The 25,398-nt window shown below is 45.7% G+C and overlaps 1 protein-coding gene across 1 annotated transcript in view; it reads right to left on the bottom strand.

Moving 5' to 3' along the window:
* Positions 1 to 25,398, bottom strand: part of SFMBT2 (Scm like with four mbt domains 2) — a 161,715-nt gene that overhangs the window by 42,758 nt on the left and 93,559 nt on the right. Inside the window, exons 8-11 of the mRNA XM_006016323.3 lie at positions 24,031 to 24,132; positions 22,463 to 22,610; positions 14,751 to 14,833; positions 7,721 to 7,847 (exon numbers count right to left, since the gene is read on the bottom strand). Coding sequence (XP_006016385.1) covers positions 7,721 to 7,847; positions 14,751 to 14,833; positions 22,463 to 22,610; positions 24,031 to 24,132 — 460 coding nt within the window. The remainder of the gene's footprint in view (positions 1 to 7,720; positions 7,848 to 14,750; positions 14,834 to 22,462; positions 22,611 to 24,030; positions 24,133 to 25,398) is intronic.

Here is a 25,398-nt window from a genome sequence, read left to right as displayed (position 1 = left end):
TCCCACACTGGGTTCCCAACCATGGGCTCCCCCACTGCACTACACCACATGGGTGCCCAGGCCTCAAGCTCCCCCAGCACCATGGGCTGCCCTGTGCGTTGCCCTGGGGCAGGGCAAGAAGAGGAATCTGGAGGGAAGGGGAGTCTGGAGCCCCGAGCTACTGCTGCAGCTGGAGTGATAGGTAGAGTGGCAGCCACATGGGCGGCTGGGGACCACAACTTAACCCCTTGTGGGACATGCCCGCTGTGACAGACTCCATGGACCCGCTAGGACTTCTCCAGTGCTACTGACCTTAGATGAGAGGTAGTTTTGTGAAGGGTTGCAGTGTGGGACAGACAGGCAGACAGGGAGACCATGGTGTGAGGTATGACATACATAAGCAGACAGACAGGGTGATCTGGCTGGATCTCATGCATACCTACCATGAGCTATAAATTTCACCCAGCTATTTCTGCTCCTGGACCATAACTTCTGATTCAGCTCTACCATCTCGTGTATACAGCTATAAAACGAGATAAGCTCTCCACATGAAGCTCTTTCATAAGACCTGCTGTCGGGATTGAAAACCCCTCTTTAGGGGTCTGATCCCAAACCGAGGGAAGTTAATGGGAAGATTGCCCTGGACTTTAGTGGCTTCTGGGATAAAGCCTGTGCCCTCAGTCAGGACGCTGCTAAATTACTCTACCTATGCCATGGAGCTTGACCAAGGAGTTCAGTTCCCACTTGCTTCTGCCGCCTGTGACTGTGTACCCCACAACAGAGGATGCTGACAGTCTTTGGGACCACAACAGCATCCCTGTCTCCTGCTTTGTACAGCGCTACTCAACAGTGCCTAGAGCTAGCCGGCTACAGGGACCTTTCCAGGAATGAATGTTCATTGTGGGCCAGCCGCATAATGCAAACTTGGTAACAGCAGCATAGTCCAGGCTGAGTCACGGTGCTTGAAGGAGTCGGTGCCTTCAAAAGCAAAGCCTCTGCATCTGGAAACACATGGTCTAACGCACACAGAGATGCAAAACGGGCAGGAAAACACCCAGAGACTCATATATCTGGGCAGAGAAAATAAATCAGTGTTGCCTAGATGCTCCTGAAGCCCCTATGAGAGCACCTCACAACCTCATAAAAGTCCCCAGGATGTCCGCTCCCAATTTTACAGGTGGGAAATTGGGGCACAGGATACCTGGCACAACTTGCCCATGGTCAAATGGGGGAATATGGGCAGGTATTTCCTGTCCTGGGCTACAATATGTCCACTGAAAATCCTCCCTCTCCTGATAGCCGTTTACCAGTAATAATGCTGCCAGCTGGTCCAGGGCCTGTTTTAACGTTTATAGGATCTTATCTCATCATATATAACATCTATCCCAATCCCCACAACATAATCCAACTCAGGAGATGAGTAAAGTCATTGGACCTTAGCTTGAGCCCTAAACCCGTAGCAAGATTCAAGAAATCAACTCCACGCAGGATCAATGCCTGAAGTCTGAGTAGAGGCAGGACATCTCTTACTTTCATCATTACAATTGCTCTATGATGTTATTCTGGTCCAATGCGTAGATCAGATGTCTTTTCTGCTTACAAACACTAACAGATACCACACTGAAGTTTGATCATAAAAGTTTACAGCTTCGGCCACCCCAAATGGCAAAGAGGTGCTGCAATGTTTCTCCCCTCGCACTACCACAAAGGCATATACCTCTAACAGTGCTTCATACAGCTCGGCTTTTAACCTGAGCAGCCAACAGCGCTGCCATTTGCTCCCTGCGCCTTCCTGCCTCACTTCACTTGGACCATATAATTGGAAATGGTCTGTTTGTGATTTCGGGTGGTTTGATTCGTGTATTTTACCACCACCATCTTTACAGCGCACCATACCGCTGCTGAGACTTGGGAGATGAAAAATAAAAACAGAAGAGAAGAAGAAGAAAAGGAAAATTTCCAGTTTCCGTTCCACGTATGACTTGGCTGTGCAATTTCAGCGGCATTTTCTTTTCTTTCCTTTTCTTTTTTTCTGGGACATGTTAACACAATTTTTCCCTGAAAATTTATCAGCATGATTTTTTATTTTACTGCACCACTTTCTGGTTGTAGCCTTCCTTGCCATGTCGAGCATATACCTTATTGCTTATATAAATTCAAACCAGAAAGATCCAGGTTTTAAACGGAAAATGAGCTAGTAAAAATTAACAGTGCAGATCATGAGTAATAACTCCAAAAGTGAGCCAAAAGAGATACGAGACACATAGCCTCCTATCAACCCTGGGTCTTTTTCCTCCTCTGCTTTGGGTGAACCATACTGCTTGCTCATTAAATGCTCACCATGGAGTTTAGAGAGTTTTGCTACTGTACAAAGCGTGATTTATTAAGCAATGTTCCCTCATGTCTGACTCGATGCTGCTTAACTACTGCATCCAGTTTTACAGTCGCCCTCTTTGCTGTCAAGCTACAGAACTGGAACGGCAGCTAGGAAGGCCATGATGAAAGGAGGGACCACAGTGTCTGGCACCACAGAGCCCCAGTCGGGATGGGAGCTGCTATCCGAATATAAATAACAACTTCGGAAAAGGCAGAGAGGGACTGGTGCCCCGCACGCCCCAAATTACATTTTTTTCCATGACAGGAAGGAGTAACCAAAATGCTCGGCCTTGACCTGCCTCTGTTCCCATACAAGTCAATGAGTTTTACCACTGATCTCACCAACTGCAAAGTCATCTTCTTTTTATCATCATCAATTGAGTATTTTCAGTCCTTTTTTTTTTTCCTTAAAACAAACCCAATCAATCCCAAGACTCAATATATAACACGAACACAGTCCCATACTCAAGAAAACAAGAGACCTGGATTCTAGTCCTGACTCCACCATTGGTTTCCTGTGCAACCGTGGCTGGATCCGTGTCTGTTTGCTACCCTACAAAATAATGACCCCCATCCCTACTTTGGAGAGTGCATAGCAATCAAATGAAAGAAAAGCAAGATATTAGATGGACTTTGGGTCTGATCCAGCGTGACAATCCCTTTGTCCGATGGCAACCTATGTAGCATGCATAAAGACTGTAGTTTTGTATTAAGTTTAAGCTCTTCTATGGTGTAGACCTTACTCTATCATTCCTGCACGACACCTAACACAACAGGGCTTGCTCTGGACATTGCCACAGTATAAATGATAAAGGCCAGACCTTCAGCTGGGATAAATCTATGCAGCTCCACTGACTATAATGATATTAAGCTTCAGATCAGGGCCACAGAGCAGAGTCAAAGTTTGGATACTTGTAAACGTACTGATTTCAGCCAGGGATCTAATTCAGTGAAAAAAAGGTCTTGAATGACTAAGTGTAGCTGGTAAGCTACACTCACTTTCCTAAGTTGTTATTTAGGACAGTGCACAGACTTTAATGCTCCTGTTTTGCTAGCATCCCCTGGGGTTTTCTTGCTTTTATATGAAGCCGTGCTAATGTAAGGACCCCATTGTGCTAGGTACTGTACATGCTTGCGCTCAGTTTGTAACTACAAATGTCTGTGGTGCGAGCAGCCTCGCATTGTAAAATAATACGAGTTAAGAGGTGACCAAATTAAAACACTTTAGAACAGCAGATCACAACCTTTTTAGACTCAAGGCACCCTCCATAACTTGTGTGAATTGAGCAGCGCCCCATTTCCTCACACCTAGCTTATGTCCTCATACCTTGGGGCACCCTTCAGTGGATCTTGCAGCATCCTAAATGTAACCTGGCACCCTGGTTGAGAAATCACTGCTCTAAAGCAGCAACACCGTACTGAGAAACAATCCCCGAGCTCTAACTTACAGGACAGAAAGCAGAAACAGTCAGGAAGGGACTAGCTTAGGGTCCCACATCAAATCAGCGGGAGAGCTTGGACAAGACTCTGATACAGACACTTGAATCCCACTGGCCCACTGAACTGGTCTCGCACTTTCCAGCAATACCATCCTGAGCTGGATTCAATCAGATCTCACCAGCTATTCAGCGTTTATCACAGGCCAGGGAATCGGCAATAAAGACGGAATAAGCGCTGACGATTTTGCTTCTAGCCGAATGCCAAGTTTCCGTTTGGAGGGAATTGCTCTTTCAATGGCAACTGAGTTATAAAACTCCAAAAATGGGATTTATAACAGAGGCACTGACAGATCCTTGACTAGAGCACAATGTGACAACGCCACTTTCTGGAGCTAAAATGCCACAGAACATCTGCCTTCATTATCTTTTAACGGTGAGTTGTTCGTGCAGCCAAGGTACTTTGGTTTACGTCTCAAAGTTTTTATGGACTTTAAGGCATTAAAGGAAGAGACGTTTTCTTGAGTGCATATCTCACCAGGATACACTGAAAGACTTCTCAGTTTAGGACGATCAATGCCACGTGAAACCGAGGAATGGGTAATCTGCTCTGCCGGTGGAAATAGATAAGAAAGCGTTAAAGGCTACCTGCCTGTCAGCTGACCCAGACGAGAATTTAAAGAAAGGGCGAATGCTCTTTCTCCAAACTGAATGCCCCAGGGCTTTTCCCCTTGTCTTTGTCAGCTGCCAGGAAAAGGGCGCAGGTCAGCGGTGACCAGCCTTTTTGGTAGGCATGCCACAAATTTAGCCCTGCAATCCCCTTGAATGCTGCTCTAATCTTCACCCCTTCCCACCCTGCCAGGCTGCTCCCTATCCCTTTCCCAATTTTCAGTTGAAAAAAGTAAGCCCAAATCCACAATTTTCTATGATTAAAATGAAACACCACTATATAGATATAGAGATCTATATAGATCTCTCTCTCTATAGATAGGTAGATAGATAGATAGATAGTGATGTTTCATTTTAATCATGGAAAAATGTGGATTTGGGGATATACACCTTTATATAGAGACAGATATAGATAGATAGATAGATAGATAGATATAGAGATATATATAGAGAGATATCTCTATAGAGATATATAAATATCTCTATAGAGATATCTCTGTATCTCTATCTATATATATTAGTGGTGTTTCATTTAAATCATGGGAACATGTGGATTTGGGGTTACTTTGGGTTTTTTTTTACCGAAAACTCGGGATTTTTTTACATCATAGAAAACCAAGACCCCTGGTGATTGAGCACTGCTGATTACTCGTGAGGGGGAGCCCTGAATTAAGCTTGGCTTGCAGGCAAACTTGGCTCCCTGTGCTCTCCATCAGATGACTGGTGCTCCCAGCCATAGGAGCACAAGGGAGCCCTCGATCTGCTGAAAAGCATTTCCAGCCTCTGGAGCACCTAGGAGGCTTGAAGGGGTCACAGTGTGCTCCAGAGGCTGTGACCACTGGCCAAACATTCAATTAAAGACGTAATAGGAATCAACCACAAAGTTATTACACATAGTTGGTTTACTACCCTGTGGCTTATTCCTCATTTTATCACACCGTTCATTGAATGAACATGTGGCTAGGTCACTACTTCACATGCAGTTAACCAGTTAATCATGTCTTAAATCTAACATCTGTCAGGGGCCTTAGATGCACTCATCCAGTTCCCAACGACTTCAGTGGGAGGCGCAAACAACTGCCACACACTATCCCAGAGGTGGCTGCATCCTCAGCTGCAGTGCAAGGCAGGGCAGAGAGGATGCACTTTTATTTCACAAGCACTTTGAGATAATTGGCTTTATTAAGCTGCAGCCAAAAGGAACACAGCTCTGTTCATACATCTGGCACAACAGCACTGCAAATTTGGACCCTAATGCAATAATTCAGTTTAAAAAATCTATTTCTTTTCCTTTCTTTTGCAACCTTCTGGATATCCAGGTGCAGTTCCCCAATGCCGATTAACATCCCACTTCATAAAATAGAACAAATGCAGCTATTTTGTAATCCAGCCCGGCAGCTTCTATTTACAACTTGCAAATGACTGTGTAAGGGTGAAGATCAAACCAACGCCTTCTGCACAGAGAACAACCTGTTACAAACACACAAAGTAAACACCAGTTTTTGGCAGTGCTACGCAAGACCTTTAGCAACTCAGCCTTGCTGTTTCAGGGACTTTATTAATCACTTAATTTTGTTAGGGCTGCCAGGGCATCGCCGTAACCATACTGTGAACTTGAATTCATTTGAGAAGTTCTTACTCATCCATACAATAGCGTCATTCATAAAGAATGACTCAGGTGCATACTGTGGGGGAAAGATCAGGGTCACAATACCTCCTCAACATCTCATTTCAATACCTGATTAGAAAAAAAAGAAAGTCTAGGGATGACTACGAGACCCATCAGACAACCCTACTGAATAACCATCACAACAGATACGGCAGCAGTTCTCCCAAACTCTACAAGCAGCACCTGCACCAAAAAGCTGCAAGTTATGAAAGAAGAATAGAAATCATTGGAAGAGATCTCAATGGCACCTGGTCCAACATCCTGCATGAAAGCAGGGTATGCTGTTCCCAAATCACCCCAGACAAATGTCTATGCAGCCCCTTCTTAAAACCCTCCAAGGAAGGATATTCAACAACTTCCTGGGCAGCTTATTCCATTGTCCTGCTGCTCTTATACTTAGGAAGGTCCCCCCAACCAAGTTTTCATCTAAATATGCTTTGCTACCAATTAAACCTATTGCTTTTTGTGTCCTTGGTGGCAAGGGACTGACCAAGACCAGAGGAGTGGGATATCTTACACCGGGGGCATCAGATCTATGGCCTATGGGCTAGATTGAGGCTGGTGGGCTACTGGCAGGCTACCAGAACCTGGGGGACAGGACTGAGGGGGCTCGGCCTGCCACAAACCCCACTAAAACTTTCTCACAAGGAGGGTAGTAAAACATTGGAACAGGCTACGCAGAAACCTAGTGGACTCTCCATCCTTGGAGATTTTTAAGACCCAGATAGACAAAGCCTTGGCTGGGATGATCTAGTTGGGGCTGGTCCTGCTTCAAGCAGGGGGGGGGACTGGATGACTATTTGAGGTCTCTTCCAGCCCTCATTTTCTATGACTCGATGACTATTAGCAACAGGAAAACAAGTGAGGGCTCTGCCCTGCTTGCCCCAATGCCGCCGGACTCTCAGACACTTGCCACTTGGCCCCAGCCCTCCAGCCTCCCCTGCCAGCCACTGGCCCCACAGATCTGGCCTGGGAGAAACCCCCATGGTCTGGCCCTGACCTGGACGAGTTTGACACCCCTGCCCTACACAACAAATGGTCAGGGTGAAAGATAGCAGGAATTCAGGTAGGTATGAAGTGGAAAGAGAAGGGGAGAAGAAGAAATGAGATTTGGGGGGGATGAGACAATGAAAATGGAAAGATGGAAGGAGACAATGATGGAAAAGATGGAGGGAGGGTGCATGAAAGATGAAGGCTGTGGAAGACTGTGTTCAGGGAGATTGGAAAACAGAGACCCAAATCCAATATAGATGCCCATTCTGGTATGAGCCAGAGAAGGATCTGAAGGATGCTTCTACACTTGGGTTGGGACCTTTCACCAACCACCTGGGAAGATACATCTCATGAATTTTCCTGTAGAGAGGGGTGGAAGTCTTGGGTATCCAGTTTCCCTCCACTCAGGTAGTCTGCTTCAGTGAAAAAGTTGGGGAAAGACAGCACTAAATGTAGTGCTTGGTCACTGGCTATGAAAGCAGGCGAGTATTTCCATAGGGGCAGAGTGGAAGATAGGAAATAGGAGAGGACCTCAGCAAACTGGCACCACAACCCAAAGATGACAAGCCAGCATAGCCCCGTGGATATTTCAACATACCTTCCAGGTGCAGCCACATTAACCTTCCTTTCACGGATGTGATCGAAGCAACGCATATTTCTGCAGGGTTCTTGGGGTTCACCGCCTCCAACTTCATGTTCTTCGTAAAGCCACGGCTGAAGGACGTCTGAAAGAAGTCAAACGCCAACACTGAAACATCATGCCCGAGCCCAAAATGGACACTCCCCATGGGAATGTAGATCTAGCTGGGGTCAGTTTCCATGGGTAATATCTAGGACTGTCTGGACCAAGAACTTAGCACGCGTCACAAAGGGCTGGTTTATTATAAAGGTGGTAAGAAATACTCCTGGGTTACCATAACCAACTATGGCAAATTCAGGAAGAAATGGTAAACTTGGTGCTTCAGAGCAAAGCCAAACCTTGAACTAACAGGGAGTAGGAGGACAGCTAAATGGAGGCAGGAGAGGTTCTTAAAGTCTTCATCTCCAGCTGGCTACTGGGGGAAGCAGAATATTAGAGCAGACGGCTCTCTGATCCCATCCCGTCAGGCAATACCTAGGTTCCCCGAACCACATTTCCAAAGCAAGCCCTCCGGTGTATCCATTCGTTCACATAATAGTTGTTCGTATATATAGGGAGCCAGACCCTCCACTGATTTAAATGGGTCACTCACTTCATCGTATTAGCTGCTTCATGTCGAAACACTGAGCCGTGCCTATGCACCTCAGCTAAGTAGCTGGCGAGGAGTCATGGGGGCACACCCATTGCACGCAAGCGTAAGAACGTGTCCCTGAACAAATTTTCCGTCTGAAACGCCAGCAGGATCCACTTTACTGCATTACTAAAGGTCTGATATATCTGGGTGAAGAAGTTCCAAGACTCTATTTTATTTATGCCCTTTTTTGATGCTTATAAGCTTGGCAGCACCATGTGTTATTATTACCCAACATGATTGCCCAACACTTCTCATTAGAAGATCAATTTTTAGCTGACATTTATAACTTTGCCAAACTCTAACGCTTGAGGCTGAGATTTTCCACGCAGGGTATCTGCTGCCATCTGATTTAACACAAATACACAAATAATAAAAAAAAAAAAAAACCAACCCAAAATATCATCCCTCAATCCGCAGACAAAAAGCCCACCAATTTCCAAGTACTAGTCTAACAAAACCTCGTGTTCAAAATATTTAAAAGTTCGGACGGTTTTTTTCTTTGAAAAACCTTGGGGAGGAGGGGGAAGGGTTTAGCTTGCTGCTTTTTTTTTTTTCCTAAGAAAATCTAGGAAATTGTCTCCCAAACCCCTCAATTTATTGCAAAATCACCTATGCATACATTAGAAAATAACACAATTCAAAATGCCGAGGCATCCTTTATTCTCCCTACTTCTGATGATTATGAGGGAAAATAATGGTACGTGATCATGTAAGCAAGGAATCTATTAAAATGTCTATGCATGAGGGAGACCAAACAAGCTGACATGGGCAACCTTAATTCTGGTATTTCCTAGCTTTTCAGTGCCTAAATTTTCCACCTTTTGAGGGACTTTGGGCAGGATTTTGATATGAACCTATCTGAGAATTACAGACGTGTTCGCCTTCGTGGGGTACCTGGGTGGAGCTGCTGTTAGGGGCATACCTCTGTGCACTTCAGTGCAATCCCACCCATTTCCACCACTGGAAGGTCCAGCTGCTACTGATTTTGCAAGGCACTCCCCTACCACGGGGTTGGGGAGCCCTGCAAGGCTGCAGACAGACAGACGGACGCCTCAACAGGTCGTGACAATCACAACAGCCATGCCCACAGCCATGGCAGACCGTTTGCCAATCTCCTCCCCAAACCAGAGTCACTCCACTAAAACAGAACGAGGATTCCCACTTGCAACCCTCCAAGTGCCCAAGCAGATGGACACCTCTGTACCCTTCAAACACTCTTCACTTCCATAAACACCGGTCCTCCTTCTCTGCCTCTCCTGAGGACCTTCTGCTAAGGTCCTCTGGCCTGTCTCCCCATCCCTTTCAAGCACCTTTTTTCTTTTCACAGAGCTTACCTTCTCCAAGCAAGGCCCCCACAACTACTACCTCCTCCCCTTCAAACCACCGTGGAAGCAATGTGACGTGTGTTGCTCTCGCAGTGTTTTCTCTCTGCTTTTGGTTTTTATCTTTTCCCTCCACGCTCCACCTTTCCTTCTAGTGGCCAGAGAGTGCCTTCAACTCGGCACCAGTTAGATCTCTGGAGCAGCGTGTGCAAGCGTGCGCTCCGCATTTTCAAAAGGATGGAAAGAAGTTAGAAAGTCCAGAGGCGGACAAGCAAGATAAGGGGTGTAGCAGAGCACTAAGGTGCCTGCTACTTGGAGAGCCGGAATAGCTGCTCAGGTGCCGGTTGATCGGACGACCAGAGGCAGCCAGTCTCCCACACCTGCTAGCGGTCAGCTGACCGGAAGGGGAGGGCCTGGCTCCCATTTAAACACCAGGACTGAGGCCAGGGAGGCAGTTCCCTCCTGGCTGCCAAAGGGGAAGGAGCTCTCCTAGAACAGCCAAAGGGGAGAGGCCTGGCTGCAGGAACAGCTTCTGTCACTGTGGAGGGACGGAGTATTTCCTGGTAGGGTGAAGGTTGTTCAAGCCGAGGGGCTCACATTTTGTTTACTGTTTAAATCCGGTGGCTTGGGTGAAGCTATTAGGGGTTGGAGGAGGCCTCACAAGGGACCCACAGCAGTGTGGAGATCCCAGCACCAGCATGGTCAGGTTGGTACAGACTGTAGGGGATTTTGCAGGGTGGAAGGAGTGGAAGTGGGCCCTCTACCCAGGATTTCTCGAGCATATATCGGCAGCATTTCATAGAAGCAAGACTCTGGCTACTGCGGCTCCCCTGCTTTGGCCGTGACAGATTAGGGTGTTAGGTCTATGTTGTGTCAGGGTTGACAGTAATCTTACGTACAGCTTAGATTATGGACGGTTTAGATAGGGTTTAGTATAGGATGGCTTGGATCAGGTCGATCCTGCCTCCGGCAGAGGGTTGGACTAGATGACCTCTGGAGATCCCTTCCAGCCCTACTTCTCTACCTGCCCTCAGTACCTGCCCTTTTACTTCAACTATTAAAAAAAACCCCAACCCCCACCTAAGATTTAGGAAGGCAGGACTGTCTACAGATCGATGTCAAAATGGCTCCCCACCTCAGTCGGTCTGGAGGCACTACTGTAATGAACACAATTAACAACCGTTGCAAATCCAAGATGATTAAGGGCTCAATCCTGCAAACTGCACACTTAAGCAAGGGGACAATGGCTTTGTCCCGAGTAGGAAAAGCAGTAGCATTATCATCAAGCGTAGCTAATGCATATCGGCTAACCCAACGTCAACTCATCCATCTTCCCTAAGCAAGGCAAAACCAACAAAAGCCTTCTCCGATTCCCCTGAGGCTACTCATGGAACTGCAGGCTGCTGAATCAGGTCCTTATTTCATTAAAAATCTTTGCAGAAACATATCACCGCCTGTAGCGATTTCCATACTTTTTGCAGGGCTTGGCCGGTTTAAAGCCATACCCAGCACACAGAGTAGAAACAGCTAACAGGCCAGGTCTCCAGGACATAAGAGTGAGTTTGCTTAAATACATTTTTATGCTGGCTTACAAGGAAACGCCATCTATCTTCACAGAGGCTCCTTGTGCTGAGGCTCAGCGCTCCAGGCTAATTTATAAAGGATCAATGGCATAACAGTTAGCTGGGAGTTTATTTTTACTAAGCACATGTGGGAACATCAATCCATTTCATAACTGCCTTTGCTTGTTAAATATCCCAAGGGAACCGGTTACAAGGTATCCACTTCCCTGCGATGTCTTGTACTAAGCGGAAAGTGTGATTAAAAAAAAAAAAAAAACCAAAACGGTTTGCAATAAGCGGTCTATCAAAGAACCACTTATAGCACTGTAAAACGTGGACAGACCTGCTGGGGTTGTCATACAGATGAAAACAAAGAGACTACAGCTTTCGCTATAAAACAGGAGCAATACAATGGGAGCACGTTTGTCTGATGAATGTTAAAAAGAAGTTACTGGAGCTGATTTAATCTTTGCAGAAGATTATAACTCATTCTCAGGCCTCCTGTAAGGTCAGCCCACCTATGGTATGCTAATAAAAAAAGGAAAAGGAGATGGAAAGAAAGAAAGGAGGAAACAGAAGGTAGGGAAGTGTGACAGTCATTTGTTTGCATTTTATTTGCAACTGCCCCAGCGCTCACCCACTGGCAATTGCAGTGCCGTAAATTATTGTCATTCCAGTGCATTAGATCAGCGGTGCTCAACCTTTTGGTCTTGGGTGGCACAGGGCTGGATCCGGCCCTGCACCGCTGCTTTGCAGCCCCATGCACGCAGGGTCATATCTGATGCACGCAACTCCCCGTGGGTCTGGAATTTGACACCAGGGAAGCAGCAATTAACAGCCATCTCTCCCCCATCCCCAAATTTCCAGACTCGTGGGGAGCTCTGCGGGCCAAATGACATGGCTCTGCAGGCCGGATCTGGCCAGTGGACTGGGGACTGAGCACCCCTGCATTAGATTCGACTGTGCATAGGATGCACCTCCCCTCTCCCCCGAAGAGGACAGAATTGTAGGAAAAAATATTTTACATAAATTTGATTGAATTCTGGTCAACTTATGTCAATGGTTTCAATTCTCTTTCATTCTGTAGCTTCAGTTCACCTTCATTTTAGACTTCTTAATTCTGGGTGGGGGGGGGGGGGGGTGCATCTTAGGGACCAAAAGGTCCCTAAGCCAGTGGTATGAGCCAGTGGTTGCCAATCTGTGGTATGGGTACCACCAGTGGTGCGCAGATAACCTGTCAGCGGTACACATTAACAGATTTATTATAACTACAGTAAAAGCCGCATTAACCAGCACTTCATTAACCGGCATGCTGGTTGATGCTGGTCGACGCGGCAAAAGGGAAACCAGAAGTGGGACTTCTGGTTTTGTTGAATCCCACAGCCCAGGGGAAAGCAGCCTGCGCGGAGCCCCCCCTCCCTTTCCCAGGAGAGGGGCAGCACGGTTAATCTGAGATGTGGATGCGGCCAGAGGGGCGTCTTTGCCTGACCAGGCAAAGATGCCTCTCAGATAACCAGCACATTTGGTGATCCAGCACTCCCATTTCCCATGAGTGTCGGCTAACGGAGCTTTTGCTGTAATTTATATGACAAAAATTTGCTGGTGGTACTTAAGGTTGTATCATTTTTAAATTGGTGGTGCACAATCTGTCAGGGTTTGGGTATACGCCTTCCAAGGTGCAGACTCTCATACAGAAGGATACAGCATGCGGATGAGGAGATAAGGGCTGTCATGGTGAGACCAAAAGTCCATCCAACGCCGTATGCTATCTCCAACAGCGGCAAATAGCAAATGCTTTAGGGCAGTGGGCAGCAACCTTTTTGGCAGGCATGCCACAAGTTAGCTTTGGTCCCTCCCTGAAAGCCAGTACAATAACCTTTCCCCTGCCTGATCTGCTGCTTTGCTTTCCGCTTCCTGCCCTGTGCTCCTTGCCCAACTTACTGCTCTTCTTTCTGCTCCCTGCCCTATCTGCCACTGTGCTAGCTGTCCCCTCCCCAATCTGCTGCATGTTACACACAGAGGCCACTGAATGCCACTTGTGCTGGAGCTTGGCTACCCTCCTTTAGAGGATGAGCATAGAGATAGATGAGCTGTCCCTCATTGGAAACTTCCAGTCACCAAGGGTAGGTAGCAACCCCCAAGGGACCTATTCTCCAAACACTTGTCTCATCCTTCTTTGAACACCAAGGTCCCCAACCCTGCTCAAAGACCTGATCCAAATCCTACTGATGTTTAAGGGGCCCGAGTCTGGCCTCTAGAGTAAAAGAGAAACACATATTAGAATACTAATAGGTGCCTTAGAGAGCCTTGAATATAGTAATGATGCTGGCATGAGTCCTACCTGCTACAAACAGCCCATGTGCTCTAGTGGCAGTGCTCCATCTCCTTGGCTTTTACTATGATGTGTTATAAGCTGTCCTGGTGGTTTGGATGACATTCCTTGTAAGTGCGGGAAACGGTTCAAAGGGAAGATTTGGGGGATTCCCTGGATTAACAATTGCCTGAGAAAACAGGGGACTGGACTCCTACATTCCTCTTTCAGTCCAATGCAAGGCTGCCACCCCAGATCCTCACAGGCCCCAGCTGCCCACCCCGTTAGAAGGATCTGTTCTACTTTCACGTTTCAGAGCAACGAACTAATTTGAGACGGTCGCAGAACATCAGTCCCAACTAATACTCAGGTTGGGAGGGCCCATAGCTTCCTTGCATGGACACCATGTGAGAAGAGCACTGGGCATCATGAAGACAGATGGTTACTGCAGTGCTTAAGGAGCGGTGGACTCTCATGCCATGGATCATGTCTGATCAGCCCATAAAGGACCCTTTCCAGAGCTCATAACTTTTACAAGCCTGGGCAGAATGAAACACAGTACATGCGTCACGGTTGCCATCTTAGGAAAAACCATAAAGATGCCGCAATGGTAGAAACTCCACGTGCAGCAGCCCAAGTTTGAGTTGCATGTAGAGCTCAAAAGATTGCAATGTCTCTTTTGGGTACCTTGGTAGGGTTGGGACAAATACCTTCTCGGGAGTAAGAGAAATGCCTCAGACAAGCAAAACATCAGCCTGCCAAGTCAGGGGAGTGTTTCCATTCATGTCAGTGGCTTTTTCTATTACCGATCATTTGTGCCTCCAGGCTTCAAGGAAACCCAGGCTAAGTGCTGCACAAATACAGTAGGCAAGGCAGACCAAGAACAAGAGGAAAGAAGTATCAGTTGTCACATAGGGATAACTGAGGCACGGAGAGATTAAGTGAGTAACTTCAACTCACGCAGGAAGGCTGGAGCAATACGAGGAATTGTACCCCGGGAGCAACTCTACACGGCTCTCATCTCCCAGCCCAGTAATTATAACCATGAGGGCACACTTCCCTCTCAGAAGGCTTTGGATGAAGCTCTGAATTCAGAGCAATAAATAGCAGGATTCAACGCACGTCGACAACAGCCACAGAAAGGGAAAACAGAGCTTACGTTTCTAAAGCAGAAGTGAGGAGCTGCCTCTGCTCCACACTGCTTCTGATAATCTGCCCAGTCAAAGTCCTGGCCAGAGTAACCTGTAAGGAAAGAGAACAGGGAAACCCCATGAGACATCACATCACACTGAGAGGGGGGGGGGGAGAAAATGACTGTCAATTAAATTATAGTTTGCATTTCAGTGCCACCTCCCATCTATCCGTCTCTATGCATTTTACAGATCTGAATGAAGTGAGCCCCATCAGTTGAATACATACATACAAACAAAGGAAGGAAAACATAAAATAAATGTGTGCCTGGGAGGCCAAAAATGAATATCATCCCCAGTTACATGGAGGGAAAGCTGAGGTTAGATCAAAGTGAGCCAGTGGCACAACTGACAATAGCATTCGGGTCACCTGGGTGCAAGTCATATGTTAGGGAATACTTCCCAATGACTTATTCTTTGCTCTGTGAAGGTACTGGGCATGCAAAGTGCCAGGGGCTCTACACACATCTATAACAAAAAGATTGCACCGGCCTCTGAGGGCTTACCGCGTACTTACCTAGCAGCAATATGTACATCCAATACTACTGAAGATGGAGCAGAGAGCAGCTACCTGGGAGCAGCCCGCAATTTAATGTAGGTGAGGAAATTCTTGCTGAGCCCATCCAGACAAACTCCTGGTCTTATTTTTTTTTAAAAAATGCTCCATGGGATTTCTAATCCTACTATATCCTGGTTCTGTTTCTCTTTGCTACTTCTACGGGCCCTAACAAATACAGTATCTGTGCGTTTCATGGTCCTGCATGCACTGATCTGCACAACACTTCTGTGAGGTAGAAAAGCACCATTATCCCCATTTTACAGATCAGAATGGAGGCAAGAGGGCTAAGCCCAAAGTGACACAGGGGGTCTACAGCAGAGCAAGGAAACAAATCCATATTCCTGAGTTCTAGGTGAGGGTTAATTTCAACCCACTTTTCCTCTCCACAAGGTCTAATCCGAACCAAGGCATGACTTTGTTATATAAGGTCTTGTCGGAAAAGGCCTGGTACACATGGCCTGTGCAGAGTGCCATGCGTCTAGCAGGGATTTGGAGGGGGTGCCTGCATTACTTGGCTATGTAGAGTGCATTCTTGCTTCGCATGCTGCATTTGCACAGTGCTTAGGACTCTTGTGCTTAGGAAAACAGGGCTCCAATCCTGATTGCGGTCTGTGATAACTGTAGAGTCACTATTATTGCAGAGTTTCAAGAAGGTTTAAAGTCCAGATTTTCAGCCAGTCCTTCCTTACTGGATCTTCAGCAATCCCTAGCAGTTGAGGATGACTGTCCTCCATGAATGTCATATATGTGGGTCCAAAGAAGATGATGGACAAGGCCAACTTGGAATGGGCAGACTCTGTTGCAACTCGAGCATATGTTTCTGTGTGGGGTGGGTGGCTCTGGATTCTTGATTCAAATCAAGTGGATACCATTTGGGCTCAATCATTCAAGGATTCAAAATCTCCTGTAGCTCCCATTTGCATGCATGGGAAATAAGGTGCTTAAAAGTGTACAAGACTTGCACCAGTAAAAAATTAGTCCTGGTCTGCTTGGGATTTTTTTTTATTGTTGACCTGCAAGTATATTGCAAGTGAAGAGAATGTGTGCACAAATTATATCTGCAATGTAGCCCTAAGAATCCTTCCGCAACACAAGGTCTTTGGATAAGATGACTGCATGTGCAACTAATACATGCTTTCATGTGGTGCTGACCACAAAAGGAACTGAACACGGTCGGCCCCTATGAAGCTCAATGGCGGACAGAAGCAAAGCATAACACGGAAATTCCCGAGGAAAAATAATCAGTCATAAATGAGCATTGTTATCATGAAGAATTTCCATTTTTGCTGCAATCTTCTGCATCCTCCCCCTCTCCCTCCCCCCAAAACGATGCCATTTTCAAAACCAGAAATGTTTTCCTCAATCCCTTTGTTTCTCTCCCCTCGTGATTTTTTTTTTTAAATCATGGAAAACACACAAAGCTTAGAGATCAAAACACTTCCTACCAAAATCTGTGTTTAGAAAGAAGTCATAGTTTTTGATTACAACTATTTTTCAAAGAGAAATTTCAAGCGACTCTAAGAAAGAAAAATGTTATAAGCAAAACAGTCTTCCGTGTATTGAAATGAAAGACAAAGCAAAAAAAAACATGCAGAATGTCAGTGCTTTATCTGAACAGCATCATTGTTATTGCTTCTATGGCTCCTTTAAAAGGTGTCACGACTGCCTGGCTCTTCAGCAAGTTACATTAAGCTTAAGGACCAGCAACAAGAGTGATGCGAAGACGCTCCTTCTGAATACGCTGCTCTCCAAAGAAACAAAAACCCAGGGACTTTCTAGTGCTTTTCTTGTCTCCAAATGAAAAATCCCAGTGAGCTATGCTAAAGCTTCGCAGTAAGGATGACAGAATTGTCGGTGTGACCACCAATGTGAGGTACAAAAAAGGTTGTAAAAAGGTCAAAAAAACCCCACATCACACTTATAGGCTCAGCACTGCTACACTCGCTAGCACTGCGACCGAAAGAGACTTGGGGGTTGTGATCGATCACAAAATGAACATGAGCCACCAATGTGATGCCACAGCCGGCAAAGCAAATAAAACTCTGGCTTGCATCTACCAATGCATCTCAAGCAAGACCCAAGAAGTCATCCTCCCGCTTTACTGGGCCTTGATGGGCTGGAGTACTGCATCCAGTTCTGGGCTCCACAATTTAGGAAGGACGTGGAGAAGCTTGAGAGAGTCCAAAGGAGAGCCACGTGTATGATCAGAGATCAAGAGAGCAAGCCTGATGAGGAGAGGCTGAGAGGCATAGGACTCTTCAGCCTGGAGAAGCGAAGGCTCAGGGGTGACTTGGTGGCAACCTATAAGTACATCGGGGTGTGCATCAGGACCTGGGGGAACGCCTGTTCACCAGAGCACCCCAGGGGAAGACAAGGTCTAATGGTCACAAACTGCTGGAAGACCGCTTTAGACTGGACATAAGGAAAAATTTTTTTATCATCCAAGTCTCCAGGGTCTGGAATAAACTCCCCTCAAAAGTGGTGCAATCACCTACTCTGGATACCTTTAAGAAACACTTGGATACTTATCTTGCTGGGGTGATCTGACCCCCACTGACTTCCTGCCCTTGGGCAGGGGGCTGGACCAGATGATCGTGAGGTCCCTTCCAGCCCGAATGTCTATGAAATCTATGAAATCCAGGTCGTCACACAAGCACCTTCCAGCCTGATCTTGCACCGCTGCAATCAAGCTTATCTCTTGACCGCCACTGGAGCAGCAGTAAATGCACAGAGAACTACTTCTTTACTGTCCGAGCCCCCAAGGCCTGGAATAGACTCCCTCCAGAAGAGGTACAGGCACCTACTCTGGACTCATTCACGAAATGTTTGGACGCTTATCTTGCTGGGATCCTTTGACCCTAGCTGACTTTCTGCCCCTGGGGCAGGGGGCTGGACTTGATGATCTTCAACATCCCGTCCAGCCCTAATGTCTACGAAATCTATGAAACTACAGAAGAGTGCGCCACAAGTCGCTAGTGTTAAGATTCAGCAGTGTAACGATGGACAGTCCAAATACTGTCACTCAGCGACCCAGCTTAATGCACACTTTGCTAGGGCACTTCACATGCTGCCCACAAAACATGCAAAAAATCTCCACTACTCAATTGACTTTACAAGTCTGTAAGAGCCTAGTTAGTCTGATGAGAAGTGAATGTAACACCACAAATGTATTGAAAGTTTTAAAAGGTGGCATTTTTTAGCAAACATTACCACTAGCAGCTCCACTGAAATGTTTTTCCCTCTCTTAATAGCTCATAAAAAGGAACAATGGCTGTTACTCTAAATGGAAGTGGTCTATAAATCCAGCTCTAATAAATATAAACAGTGCCTATTCAATGTTTATACAGTGGTAGTAAATGGGTATTCATTTTTGGCACTACATTGAAATATACAGCTCTATTTGTAGCCAAAAATGTTTACACCTCCTGCTCACACCTCAAGTCTTGTACATGTGCGAGCTCTGCTTTATAAAAGGTCCAATATACATAGGAATTGCAAAAATCAATCTGACCCTGAACAACCAACTTGGCTGTACTATTTCTGGTAGAATAAACTACTCTTCTCCTATAAAACTCTTGGCTGGACAATGACACTGAGATAATATCATAAGCAAAAGAACCGTATCTTCACTGCAGGTGAGGCAGAGTCCGGATCCAGGACGAGATGAACGTAGATTCCTCTGATAGCGAAGAAAGTCACATTTGTGGGTTTGCACCTTCAGCTCCTCTTGAACGTGCTGCATTCATGGACTTGACTCACTGATGGACATTTCCTCAGCAGTGAATATCTTCAGTAGAAAGATCCTGGCCAGAAATGTCTCAGCACAGAATCACGAGGAAGCAGGTCAGTCTGATAGAAGAGACATCTCTGCCATTTGCACGGCAAGCAGAATAACCCACCGAGGCGAGACCTTCAACCTTTCTGATTGTGGAGGAGGTATATTCCTTTTTTATCCTGTTTATACCATTGTCATCTTTACTTTGAAGACTTCATTTCTGTAGCTGTCCAGCCCTTTTATAATCTGCCGAAACTGTTTCTTTAAATTGTTTGTTAGCTGTTCAAACTCCATCGTGTCCTGTTCAGAAAGCGTCAGAGGTTCATGCACTAGTGCAAGTTCTTTCAAATCCCTTTGCCAGTTTGGATACATTTTCTTTTTCATCTTTTTTTCCTTTTTTTGTTAAATCAGGAATTTTGGAATTGCTCACATCTCTGATCACACTTGAGCGACTCTTCAGATCAGAAGGGTGTGGAAAGCCAAGGTGTAAAGATGCATTTTGGGCATGAAGCCATCACACACGCACACTAGAAGGAATGTCTTAGTATACTGGATATATGCCATCTTCCTTATGTCCTTCTTTTAATATATCTATATATAGATATATATATAATTAATTATTATTTTATATATATATATATATCTTTATCTCTCTCTTTCTCTTTATCTCTCTCTTTCTCTTTATCTCTCTTTCTATATATATCTATATACAGAGAGAGAGAGATAAAGATATATATCTATACACACACACACGTTCCCTTCAGGATCCTTAATTCAACAGCAGCTGAGAGACTTTATGTACTGCTATAGCATGGCTCCTATGTATATGTGCATTTGTTTCTAGGACTTTATTAAGGAGGACTTCCAGTATTTCCTCAAGAGCCCTAGTGAATCCAAGATTACTAGAGATGAAGCTATTCATCCATTCCTTCCTTTAACATTTTTTGGGCAAGGAGAGAAATTATTCAGGCGAAGGGTACAAATGGGCTGCTGCCAGATCTGCAAAGTTTGGCACTGTAGGCAGAACCTGTGCCAACCCGCATCATAAAACTCCAGATAATATGGTCTTGCCCTGAACTCTAAAGGCATGCGGTGGAAGTTATGAAGCAACAGCTGCCAAGGACAGTGATGTATAGCCTGTCTTCTACATTAGTTAATTAACCGGTTCTGAATGTCCTGATCAAAATAGAGTGGATAAATCAAACTCAAGGATTCATTAATAGTAAAGTGGAGCGTAGGTAATATCCTGTCCGGGTTTAAAGGATTAAAATCAGAACACGGCCTGGTTTTTAGGCTGGGCTTTTCCACTGATGAGCTGCAAATCTCTGGATTAGTCACTTTTCCTCCATGTCTCTTCAGCCCGTCTTGACTATTTAGGTAAGATTATATGCCTGTGGAGGAGGCCCTACCTATAGTGATCTATGGGTAGGGCAGACCCTACCTATAATGCCCCATTGCCAGCAGAGACCAGTAGGCTTTAGCACAATAATACATTGTATACAGAATTTGCATCTATAGACCCAACCAAAGCCTACCAACATCCATATATTAGGCTTGTGGGTCAGACCCTGTTTGTAAGGGGGTTAAGTTCAACTATTCTTTTAAGGAGCTGTGTTTTCATAATGGAGAGTTATGAACACTTAAATACACGCTGCCTTCTAACACCTCAGTTGCAAGTTGCATTGAGATAAGTGTCAAGAGGCCAATTTTTTTTCCACTACAACTAGCAGAATAATAAGGGCTACATTTGGTGTGCAGCTGCAAGCACAGAGCTGCCACCAACTTCAGAGTAAGCTTCAAACAAAGCATACGCTTTAGCGTTTCACTGGATTTCTACCAGGGTTTGATGCCTCACACGACCAAACCCGGAGAAAGGAGACTTTTGACTCAGCCACAGTATTAATGCCATTGTGGAATAACAAGTTACGCCGCTAGAAACCACGGCAAGCTTTCATTTTTTCCTTCCCCCCGCAAATTAAAATAAAATCTCATGCACAATATATTAGGGAAAAACTAACATCTCTGATTTTGTTCTATTTTACACAATGTCCCACAATGTCCATTTACAGAATGTTGCCAAATTTGGGCATCCTGGCCAACACGTCATTAAAACAGGACTGGAGAATTTCAAAAGCTGTACCACTCTCCCCCAGAAGAAGAAATAATCCAGTGGGTGTATGCAGCTTTTATGAAGTTGGATTAAGCCTAAAACAAAAATGGGAAAACTCCAAATTTCCAAAGCTGTCATATTTTGTCGGATATACATTTTTTTTTACCTGGCGTCCTAATCCTAGTGGTACTCTCAACTTACCTCCACCCAGCCACCATGCGTCTCAGCACTGATATCTGTAAAATGGACCCTTTGAAATGCACTATACAGCACTGATATCTGTAAAATGGACCCTTTGACATGCTCTATCCCCTATGTAGCCATTTTAGGTGGCTCCTATTGCCATAGTATCTGATTATGTCAAAAACCAGGGAGGTAAGAAAATGCTATTGTTCCTTTATAAATGAAGGCACAGAACAATTAAGGACAGAAATCTGTTTCACCTATTGGATGACCAAAAAAAACCAAATTGAGATTCAGCTCGGAGATATCTGCCTAAAACGTAAGAGTGACTCTTATTACCCGCTCTCGGCATACAAGTGCTGCAATTATAGGAATAGGGTCACCCTTCAGAGAGAGACAGATCTCTCCCTATTCCTCTAACAGTAGCATGCATGTGCCCAGAAGAGGTGGTGGGACCATTCCTGCATTTCAGTTGGGTAACTCATAGTTGGTTGCAAGCTGCACTTTGGTCGTCCACTCAAGTGCCCTAAGTGACTTTCCCAAAATCAAACAGGACGTCTTTCATGGAACAGAGACCTAAAACTAAGTTTTTCAACTCCCTGGCAAGTGTCCTGACTACTGGACATCCTCCCTTTCTAAGCACCAGACAAGAAAGGGGTGCAGAACACGTCCTTCAATGTTCCTGGAGCCCTTCTAGCGTAACACGTTAAGTACAATCAAAGTTCAGACCACAGGAATTCACTGGACTTTTTAATCCCTGTCAGTAAGACAGACACCGCACAAGCCAATGTATGAAACCAGTTCTACAGACAGCTCATCTGCAGCTCCCATGCCATTGATGGCACTATGCCGATTTATGCTAGCATCAGACTTGGCCCACAGGGTTCACCATAACAACAATGTTTTAAAACACCCTAATATTTTCAGGCTGTTAGTATACTATTTTCTGTTTTAAACTGCAACATGGTTTTTAAGGGGACAAAGAAGTGAATTTGTCCTTTGGTAGAGAGGGGAAAACAACAAAACACTGAAAATCAGAACGGTTAATACAAACCCTTGGGAGGCGTGAGATTGACTCCATTTTTAAGGCACCACTGTACTGGTAAGATCCCTAAGGAATCGGCATGGCAAAGCATTGAGATTTTGCTAGCTTCAGGTCTCAAGTCATCAATGGTCACTTGTAAATAGTGATTGTTAAAAACCTGGAGGTGAGAAAACAATTCAACTGTTAGTTGGCTGGCATGTCAGAACAATCAAGCAGGCCCAGGCATTTCATTACAAAAAAAATCAAACACCTGGCCCTGGTTATCAACTCACATGATAGCACCATGCTCTTTTCTAGCCCTTTTCATCCACAGATATCAAAGCACCTAAAAATACATCAGCACCACTATTTGCATTTTGTAGATGGGAAAACTGAGGTCTTGGGAGGTGAATGAATGTGTTTGAGGCAACCCAAACACAGAACCCAGGACCCAAACCAGCACTGTAGCAAGCAGTCACGAGGCCTCATCTGGACACAGTTTGGTGTATACCAGCCAAGGCGGCTCTACAAATGAAATGATCATTGGCTACTGCAGCTCCACAGCAAGGTACAAAACCATAAGCTTTATCAATCAGGACTCTGGCCTGGATTAAACACACTTCTGTGCAGAGAATTAACACAAGCAGGGCTGGAACAGGCTTTAAGTGGCATGTAAAGCCTGTTCCTGCCCTGCTTGGGTTAATTCTCTGCACAGAAGTGTGTTTAATCCAGGCCAGAGTCCTGATTGATAAAACTTATGGATCATGTCATTTATAGAGACGTGGGGATTAGCACTTTCACAACCATAGTCGTAAGGGGATGTATCCAGCCAAGCTGAGGACCAGGCCTTCATACCGGCAGCAGAAATGGTATGTGACTTTCAAAAGCCACTTCCAAATGCATGAATTTCCAGCGCTGTTCAGAGGCTTCCAGTCCATGCAGTGCCTTTAGCACAGCTAGCATGCTTGCAGGCTGGTTTGAGCCTTGCTTTAATTACCAGGTGAAGGTGCAATGGTGCCTGCTTCGAGGAGGAGAGCTGCAGAGTCAATGCAGACAGATGCTCTTGTTTTTGGGGGGTGGGGAGGACTCTGACAGGGATGCCACACAACGGCATTTCTCAGGGAGCGAATACACTTAGTTACAACAACAGACCCTAAAGCACCTAAACGGTGAACCTGAGTAACAGGAGCAGGCAAAGTGGGGGTTAATGGGCCAGTCCTCCATCAGCAAACACCACCTTTGCATTGTTGCTATACAAAAGGCTATTGGGGAGTGGGTGCTCTGTTACAGAGTTGTATAAGCAAGATGAGGAATTGCTACAGAAGGCATTTCCTCCTCCTTAAGGGAGATCTGCACACACAGGGCCACTACTACCTATCAGTCTACGGGCACTTCACCACCTCATGGTGACCAGTGGAATAAAACTACATGGATGATGCACTGAGAGAGAAGGTGAAGGGCAAGGGTGTGTTAGCATGCATTTATTGTCCTGACCTCCGGTTAATGGAGTTTCACGTGGTGGTAATTTAAATGTGCCGGTTCTGAACCGTCTGTTCGATTCCAGCAGGTTATTGCTAGTCCCTGCTCCGAAAACTCACCTTAGTCACTGATGCAGGACAGATAGTAAAGGGTTCCCTCATGTTCACTGCCTCTAGCTTCATCCCCACTGTGAAGAAGTGGCTCCTCAAATCAGCATGATCCTGCGTGCAGAGAGAGGAGACAAACCACAACCTGTGCATCAGTCTCACTGTCCGCCAGCTGAGGAGTTATTAAGGGGAAGTGCCCTGGTGTTTTATTGTACATAGAGGCCGCTTGCCTGAGTTAATGAATTTGCCTGCATTTCCTCCCATATCTAATTAACATGCTGGTCTGCAGCTTTGATCGCTTTCTCCGGGCGGACTGTTTTAACAAAAATCAGAATTGGAGTGGAAACTTTTAACGCTAACTAGGAGTGGAGGAGGGGAGTTCACATACGGATGTCACGGGGGGTGGGGGGGGGGAGTAATTCTGCGCCAAACCCTCCATTCCTCAAGCAGCCCCAGCTGCCACTGGTTTCACCTGTGGTTTCTAAATGGATCCCAGCAGGTCCTGATCCTGAGAGGTGAGCTCTTGAGCTGATCGTGGTGACCATGAGCTCTTCATTCACACAAAGGCCCCCTCTGGCAGTACACTGGGATCTTAACCAGTGCAACCATGGCCTCTTGGGGAATATCTCCCACCTAGAATCTCCTTACAGGGTGTAAGGGCCCAGCTCATCAGGATGCACGGTGGGGTAAAGCACAGGTGAGGAGCATGGCAGGAGTGTGACCAGGGAAAACATCACATTGCACTAAGGCTTTTCTGCTTCTCAGAGCCCATATCCTAAGGCCAAACACAGATTAGAAAAGTCCTGATCAACTCTGTGTTAAGCTGGGGACTGGGCAGACTCCTCCATGGCACCAGAAGACACAAAGAGCAAAGGTGGCTTAAAGATGCATCTGAACCCTTCCCCTACCCTGTCCCTGTTTCCAAGGATCAAGGCCAGGGAGCAAAATCATGCCCACTAGCAGCTGAGATATGGGAAGGCACTTGCTTCCGGTTGCTTTCTGGGCATAACTCAAGGTGCTGGTATTGATCTATATGGACATAAGCAGTCTGGGCCCTACATGTCTAAGGGACCACCTTCTCCATGATGTTGTGATCCCTAAAGTCAGCTGAGAGCAACCTCCTGCAAGTACCATCTGTGCACCAAGTTCATTTGGCCAAAACCTTTGGGAGGTCGTTCTTTGTAGTTTCTTCTCAGCATTGAAAACGCCCCTTGTGGTCCATTAGAGCCCAAGCCTGGACATCTTCCAAAAGCAGTGGAAAAACGTTTTATTTGGGCAGGATTAAGTTTTGGAGCACTGCCTGGAGTATCAACTCTATTACATATTATTTAATTTTAATATTTTTATCTGTCTTTATAATTCATCGGGGGGGGGGGGGGT

The sequence above is a fragment of the Alligator sinensis genome, unplaced genomic scaffold, assembly GCF_000455745.1.
Source record: "Alligator sinensis unplaced genomic scaffold, ASM45574v1 scaffold268_1, whole genome shotgun sequence".
Lineage (NCBI taxonomy): Eukaryota > Metazoa > Chordata > Crocodylia > Alligatoridae > Alligator > Alligator sinensis.
Note: the sequence above shows the minus strand (reverse complement) of the source record. Positions and strands in the feature narration are given on the sequence as shown.